This window comes from Borostomias antarcticus (genome assembly GCF_949987555.1).
Source record: "Borostomias antarcticus genome assembly, chromosome: 8".
Taxonomy (NCBI): domain Eukaryota; kingdom Metazoa; phylum Chordata; class Actinopteri; order Stomiiformes; family Stomiidae; genus Borostomias; species Borostomias antarcticus.
The window spans coordinates 1,480,984-1,489,103 of NC_140241.1; the positions used below are offsets into that span (position 1 = coordinate 1,480,984).

At 40.6% G+C, this 8,120-nt stretch overlaps 2 protein-coding genes across 3 annotated transcripts in view; both read right to left on the reverse strand.

Moving 5' to 3' along the window:
- The window catches only part of LOC311312369 (inter-alpha-trypsin inhibitor heavy chain H3-like), a 12,838-nt gene extending 11,900 nt beyond the window's left edge, over window positions 1-938 (reverse strand). For both annotated transcript variants that reach the window (XM_084442303.1, XM_084442302.1), the window contains exons 1-2: window positions 779-938; window positions 70-102 (exon numbers count right to left, since the gene is read on the reverse strand). In XM_084442303.1, the coding sequence (XP_084298429.1) occupies window positions 70-102; window positions 779-886 (141 nt within the window). In that variant the 5' untranslated portion in view covers window positions 887-938. The remainder of the gene's footprint in view (window positions 1-69; window positions 103-778) is intronic.
- A 633-nt stretch (window positions 939-1,571) lies between these two features.
- LOC311312119 (GTPase IMAP family member 4-like) lies at window positions 1,572-8,119 on the reverse strand (the record flags this gene model as incomplete). The annotated part of the gene is made up of 4 exons (XM_084441989.1): window positions 8,019-8,119; window positions 6,542-6,619; window positions 3,732-4,583; window positions 1,572-1,603 (listed from the first exon to the last, which is right to left on the reverse strand). The coding sequence occupies exons 2-4, from the start codon at window positions 6,543-6,545 to the stop codon at window positions 1,572-1,574; spliced, it is 888 nt and encodes a 295-aa protein (XP_084298115.1). The 5' UTR covers window positions 6,546-6,619; window positions 8,019-8,119.
- Between the last annotated feature and the right edge of the window lies 1 nt (window position 8,120).

An 8,120-nucleotide genomic window follows, 5' to 3' on the forward strand; every position in this document is an offset into this window, starting at 1 on the left:
TCAAAGCAGAGGTGAAAAAGCAGCAGACAGCTCAGTGAGTTTTGTGTGGATGCTGAGCAACCATCTTACCTGAAGTATTCTGGCACCACCATCGTCAGAGTCCTGGAAAACAGCCACGTATGGGTGTCAGAGTAGCAGAGGACTGGGGTTTGGACTGAGGGGAACTGCCCAGGGGTTCCACACAAAACATTTCATGCACAGATAAGTCATTTAAACGATTGCAAATACTATTGGGACCCAGATCTGGTTTTACACTCATTCATTTTGCAAATATAGTTGATAAATTTAACATTGTCACAATTGGTCAATTGATCAAACCTCAACTACTACTGTTCATTACTACAACTCCATCCCAGCAAACACGCGACGTCAGGGAGACGTTCAGATCATGTCTTAATAACGTCCGTCGGTCCAGAACCCCATTTGTTCGTCTGCTGGACCCCTCAGTATTCAAACGTCTGGCTTGGACCCCTCTAAGACTGGCTTGGACCCCTCTAAGACTGGCTTGGACCCCTCTAAGACGTCTGTGGACGTGCAGAACAGGTTCAAAATCTGAACGTCTAAAATAAACTTTCATTCTGGCTCCTAATTGGATGTCTTTGGACGTCCGAAAAAGACAAAAAATACATCTAAAAGACGTTTTCTAGACGTGTCTTTGCTCAGTGGGATGCAGCATCAGTCTACAAACTGGTAACCGCTGACCACAGTCACAACCTTAAAACGACCGCAATCTGGTTGCAGAGTGAGTGAGAGTTGTGGTCATGGTAGAGAGAGTCACCTGCGTGGTGGTGGAGTCCCGTGAGATGACCAGCGCTCCATAGGACGGACCGGGACCACAGAGACAGACGCTGACCCACAGCAGCAGCACAGACCACACTCCACACATGACCAGACCAGGCTTAACACTGACCAGACCACAGCTGAACAATGACCCAACTGCCCAGGAGACAGCCAGCCTCAACCCCGCCCAGCCAGACTCAACCCCGCCCAGCCAGACTCAACCACGCCCAGCCAGCCTCAAGCCCGCCCTCCTACTGCCTCCCACTCACAGGAGGAGTGATCTGAACGTGGCTTGAGGTCATCAGGTGTATGCCTGTGTGTGTGTGTGTGTGTGTGTGTGTGTGTGTGTGTGTGTGTGTGTTTGTGTGTGTGTGTTTGTGTGTGTGTGTGTGTGTGTGTGTGTGTGTGTTTGTGTGTGTGTGTGTGTTTGTTTGTTTTTTCCACTCGTGTATCTCTGCATACAGTATTTGCGTTTGTGTGTGTGTGTGTGTGTGTGTGTGTGTGTGTGTGTGTGTGTGTGTGTGTGTGTGTGGGGGGGTATTTGAGTGCACATGTCTTTGCTCCTTTCAACAGCCATCTAGAACTTTATATGATATTAACATAACAGTGACAGTGTCCACAACAGTGCTTTAATAATCATAATTATGTACAGTAGCTGTTCCTAATAACGTTCCTAGTAATGTAATAGTAAATTACAGCTGATGGAGTTCAACTTTGGTGAACTTTGACCGGCGAATTCGCAACCTCAACCAATAGCAAAGACATGTGTGTGGTTGACCCCAGCGCTGGCTCTACGTGCTAGTGATTGTGTAGTTGATTGCGACTGTAAGAATAACAGAAGTAAAAGGAAACATTACACAGCACAAGGTTCACTCTTTATTTTATTTTTAAAATTTGCTCAACACATCAACTTTCTACCCATCCTCATCTAACCCATTTAATTTCAGTAAAATTCCCAAAGACAGATGACCTAAGGATGACCAAAAGGTCAGGTACAGACCTGCAGCTGCTTCTCAGCCCTGGACTATAAGTGTACATCTGCTTCATATCTTACTGTAGTTACATTTACCAGTAATGAACAAAAAGAAAAGAAAAACAATGTAAAAGCATTTCTACACATCTTAGCTAGTGCTATCATTAGTATTAATATCAGTGTGTACTCCGTTGAGGCCCACGTCTTGGTGTTGCTAGCAGGACTTTTACACATGTATCTTTTTCCATGTACAGTATTTGTGTAATACGAGTATCTGGATAAGGCATGCATGTGTTTATAAGCATGTGTTATTACCCAACAGGAAGCAATACAAAAGTGGTATTTAAGCAATAAACCATTCGAGGCCGTGTGTTATAGTGATTTTATAACAGCTAGGGGGCGTTGTTAGGCACGAGGCGAAGCGGAGTAAAACCCCCCTAGCTGTTATAAAATCACTATAACACACGGCCTCGAGTGGTTTATTGCTTTTATACAACGGTTAATACAGCTATTAGTGTAAAATAAACACAGCAATGTAAAATATTAACATTTATTCAAAACGAAGCATCATTCCCTCAATTCCGCCGAGCAAAATAGTTCCCCTAACAAATGGGTTGCCAAGCAACAACAACAACTACAATGCATTGGATCAAATGGGAGGCGCATTAATACTGAAAATGGAATGATATGCGGTCCCAGGTGTGTGTTGCAAAGTATTTTAACACGGCTTCCAGCCAATCAGAATCAAGAACCAGAACTAACCGTTGTATAAAAACAAGTAGAACATAATGAATGATATATATTTTCACACAGTGTAATTATCAAGAAACGTCAAACACCTTGAAAAAAACATGTAAAAATATGCTAGCCCTAACCCTACTGTGTCCCATTTTATCCATATGTTGGACACTAAGCATAATACTTACTTTATTCTTACCACAATGCACTGATTTATACAAGTCTACTGTATGTTGTCAATGATATGGATAGTTGGTCAGAAGCATGCACTTACATGTCAAAGCCATTGTACTAATTCAAGTTACAAAATATATTATATATATATATATATATATAAATAAAGTGTGACTATATATGTATGTATGTATGTATGTATGTATGTATGCATGCATGTATGTATGTATGTATGTATGTATGTATGTATATATGTATGCATGTATGTATGTGTGTATGTATGTATATATGTGTGTGTGTATGTATGTATATATGTGTGTGTGTGTATGCTCGGGTCCTGTGCCGCATGCCCTCCCCTCTCTCTCTCCAACATTTCCTGTCTCTCTCAACTGTCCTGTCCCATTAAAGCTGAAAAGCCCTAAAATATATCTTAAAAAAAAGAATAATTGTGATTATTTGCCTGATATTTTAACTTTGATTATTATTACATGTGATTAATATTTCACATTTAAATGCATTTTTGTGGTGCCACCTTCATATATACTTTTTTTTTTTTTTTTTTTAAATCAGAGAATTGTTTGCTCTCTCTCTGCCGTCTGTCAATCAGTGAAATTGCCCCCAGCACACTCAATGCAAAACAATTATTAATTGCGTTAATCGCAGGCTTTTGCGATTAGTTAATTGCAGAGGTCATAATTACGATTATAATTAATGCACAGTTAATTGTGCAGCCCAACCAGATACATGATTTCACTTCTTCTTCTTTTTTTTTTTTACTCTACTTTAACAAAATCCACCCCACCATCGAGTTGTTGTCGTTCTCCCTCTTCCTTTCTTCCTCCCTCCTCTCCTCCTCCCTCCTCCTCCTCCCTTCTCCTACTCTGTTCCTCCTCCCTCTTTCTTTTTTTCTCTCTCTTCTCCTCCCTCCTCCGTTGTTCCTCTTCACCTTCCTTCGTTCTTTGTTCCAGCAGATACAAGGCTAGAGTCCCCAACAAAAGTAATGACTTGTTGTCGTTCTCCCTCTTCCTTTCTTCCTCCCACCTCACCTCCTCCCTCCTCTCCTCACGTATCTTCCTTACTTGTTCTTCAAACCTCCTCCTGTCCTCCTCTCTCATCTTTCTCTCCTCCTCCAGCCTACGTCTGTTTTCTTCCTCAAACCACTTCCTGTCCTGCTCACGTCTCTCTTTCTCTCGTCTCTCCCACTCCATTCTCATGGCCTCCTCTCTCTTCCTCTGTACCTCCTGTTTTTTCCTTTCCTCCTCCTGTCGTTTCCTCTCTTCCTCCTTCCTCTTTCTCTCTTCCTCCTCTTGAATCTTTCTCTGGGCCTCCTCGTACATCTGATCGGTGTAGTGCTGTCCCCCATTGGCCTTTACCATCCTATCTATCTTGGCCAGCAGACGGGTCACCTGTGTCCGGTCTTTGCTTTTGTTGTTAAAGGCGTGGTATCTTCCCTGACACTCGCTAACTAGCTGAGTAAGCGCTGTGCTTTTCTCTATATACTCCTCCAATGGTATGCCGATGGAGTCTTCACCAGTGAACAGAACCATAGAGTATTTCAAAGCCAGCTTGGAGAAGGTCTCCTGAATCCACTTCATGGCCTTCTGTTCCTCTTCGGTGAACCTCACACCCAGCCTGATCACCAGCAAGAAGACGTGGGGACCGGGGACCGTCATGTAAACGCACTTCACGATCTCCTCCTTCAGCTCCTGATTGGTCAGCGACGTGTCGAAGAGCCCGGGCGTGTCGACCACATCCACTGTTCTTCCGGACACTTTGGATTGGTGTTCCTTGGACTTCCTGGTCACGGATTCAGGTGAGCACTCCTCTGTGAACTCCTCCGTGCCCAGGATGGTGTTCCCAGAGGCACTTTTGCCCACGCCAGTCTTACCCAGGAGCACAATCCGCACAACAGATCCAGCTGCAGACATACATGATATGAACATCAGTTAGTAAACCACAAAGATTTTGTGGAAGAATTGCTTTAAATACCAATTAAAGGAGTAGTAAAGGGAATAATCATATTTAGCCCTGTTTTAAGGTTACTTATGATCATATACATTGGTTCAGATCAAAAAGTTGACAAAACTAGCACTTTTGAGAAAGTCTGATAATTGCTCTACCACTGTTTTGGTCATACAATGGATGTGGGTGGGCACCTTGAAAAATCTTTCAAAAACATGTTAAACTCTCGATTTCAAAGACAAGAAACTCACAGAGGTGTTAGTTGGCGTTCTGACATATAATTTGCCATAAAATAAGATTCTAGTTCATCTGGAAAGACTTTTTTAAATATTTAGCATAGAACTATTTAGTCGCAGTACATACCTGTGTAAACTTCCGCAAACTAAGTAGCCTAGCAACATAAACGATAGCTACCGTAAGTAGTTCCGCTTGCTGAATCCCCTCTGTGGATTGATCTACACATCTACAACGGTCGCGTCAATTCAAGTCAATGGATTACATAAAATGATCAATAAAACCCTACAGGATTCATACTTTGCGGCAAATTTGATGTCAGAACACTAACGGACACCAATTACCACCTCGGTGAGCTTCTTGTCTTTGAAATCGAGAGTTTAACATGTTTTTGAAAGATTTTTCGAGGTGCCCACCCACATCCATTGTATGACCAAAACGGTGGTAGAGCAATTATCAGACTTTCTCAAAAGTGCTAGTTTTGTCAACGTTTTGATCTGAACCATTGTATATGATCATAAGTAACCTTAAAACAGGGCTAAACATGATTTTCCCTTTACTACTCCTTTCAGGTCTAATATTTATAACAAGTTAGCAATGTTGGCTTTAACAATTGATAACTAGCATTAGTGTACTGTAGCTACTATCTGGTAGCTAATATTATTGTTGAGGTAGCTAGCTAGATAGACTGTGTTGCATTGCGTGGTAGAACAGAATGATGTCCAGCTGGAGTTGCTCTTCCATTCACACACAAGCACTTACCCCAAACAATGCAACCCCCCCCCCCCCCCCCCCCCTGAACTAGCTAATGTTAGCGCTTTCCAATAACATAGGCCTACATAATCAGGTATCAATTAAAAATCATGCATGTTGTTAATTTAATTTTTAGGTTTTCCGCAGCAGAGGTTTTGGCCATCATTCAACAAGACTCCCCAGTCTTGTCTAACTGATGAACTGGAATTCATATTATTTTTGTTTTTTTACAATTTTTAATCTATTTTACGTGCACTTTGTATTATTTCTATGGCATAGAAATTGTAACTTTTTCAGGACTTTTCGAACTATAATGAAAGGTTTTTAATATATATATATATATATAAATATATATAAATATATATATATATATATATATTACATTTGCTAAATCAGCTGCAATAGGTACCTTGATGTCACCAACTTGTTCTCACACTTGTTTTTCGGTTTTGGATTGACTAAGTGTAATTTAATGTTTTTTACTTTTTAAGTAATGTTTTAGGCTGTAGACCATCTTTTTTATTTCACACAGACTTGAGTGATTCAAATGATATTTTCTTCAAAGCAGAGTACAAAATGGAGAAAATAAATGCAGAACATGATGGTATGTGACTCAATTGAGATTATTATATGCATGAAAACCTTGAATAAAATTTGGGCTTAAACAATTAAAATATCAAACATGGACCTGCTGCTAGCTAATATTCTTACCATAGGTAAGAATATTAACTAGATGACCGTAGCCATGTCAACAAGGTAAAATAATGATGTAGAAATATTTTACAAAGTAAAATACATTTTTACGAGGAAAAATAAATGTGTCACTTTTTTTGTAGAGCCACATGTGTGAAGGATAGACATAACAGAAGTAACACCTGCTGCTGAGTCATCACAAACAGCCCTTTAGAAGAATAAAGGACAACTCACCCATTTTGTGAGTAGTTCTGTGGACTTTTGTGTATCTTGTGTATGTTGTGTAAACTGTGGACCTTAATCTTCTTTAACCTGTTGAAGAAACAGTAGCAAATGATATGCCAGCAACATTCCATGAAGGATTTTGTATACAATGGCTTTTGTACAGTAGAAAAATCTAAATGCTGATTATAAAATTGCCCTGATGATGCATTATACCATTCAATAGGATCAGGATACCATTCAATGCTGTAATCCATAAATGCATAGTAATGTATTAACTATGGAAAATAACAAAATACTTAATCTATGCCCATTGTACACCTACACCTCAACGGAGCACACACTGATATGAATACTAATGATAGCACTAGCTAAGATGTGTAGAAATGCTTTTACATTTTTTATCTTTTCTTTTTGTTGTTCATTACTGGTAAATGTAACTACAGTAAGATATGAAGCAGATGTACACTTATAGTACAGGGCTGAGAAGCAGCTGCAGGTCTGTACCTGACCTTTTGGTCATCCTTAGGTCATCTGTCTTTGTGAATTTTACTGAAATTAAATGGGTTAGATGAGGAGGCAACTCATACTTATTTCAACTGCTTCTCATGCCCAATTGTTATAAATACATGGCAGCTCCAATCTTTTTCAATAGAAAGGCATCAGTATGCCCACAGCTCTCTGACCAATGAGGAGAGAGTCCTTCTCCAGAACCCGCCTACCCTGCTCTGCGCGGCCTGTCCGCTAGAAGGACGCAGAACGGGCCAAATGTCGGGCAAATTCCCTTTCCCTCCCCAATCCCCTGTCTACTTGTTAGAGTAGGCTACAGGAAAGCTGTGTTTGTTGACAGGGCCAAAAAGAACAGGATATCCGAGAGTGATAAATCCGTCTTGCGCGCCTTTACCGAGAATCGTGGATCTCTGTGCAATAGCCTAGAACAACACCTCGTTACAGTATCTTGTCTGCTGCAATAATCTGCTAACAATCCGTATTGGTTTGCAGCTCTCATGTGTGCGTTGGCCTCTTTAATACTGTAGGCTATACGTATTGCAATGTAACTCCTTCTGGAAATGATGTGTTCTGAACAAGCAAAACATAGCCTAAAGAGTCTATGTCAAAAAGTATTTGACAAAGCAAAACATAAAGACATGTTCCAAAATGTCAGCTAATTAAGAAATGCATATAAAAACGATTACACCACTAATAGCTAGGCTCGTTATTGCATCCTTCTTGCAAAGGCTGATGGGAAACCTACCTAGTAATTGGTCCCAGTAAGGTTGTCCAGAGACCGCATGAGATCTGCCTTCTCAGTTGTGAACTTGCCTATTTCTTTACACTCATCTTACTCATTTATTCATTTTATAGCCTCAATCACATTACTGATCCGGAAATTACCCAAATTTACTACACAGGACGTATAGTAGGCTACCAAAGTAATCAGTCAGTGAATGGAAAGACAAAGACCAGAATAAGAATCTTTTTCACCAACCTGAATGAGACCACAGTGAGTGCCTGTTCCCTCTGGTGATCAGCTGAGAACTGCCTCTAGTCAAGCAGCCTGGAGACTTATATAAGAAAACAATATTTCAGT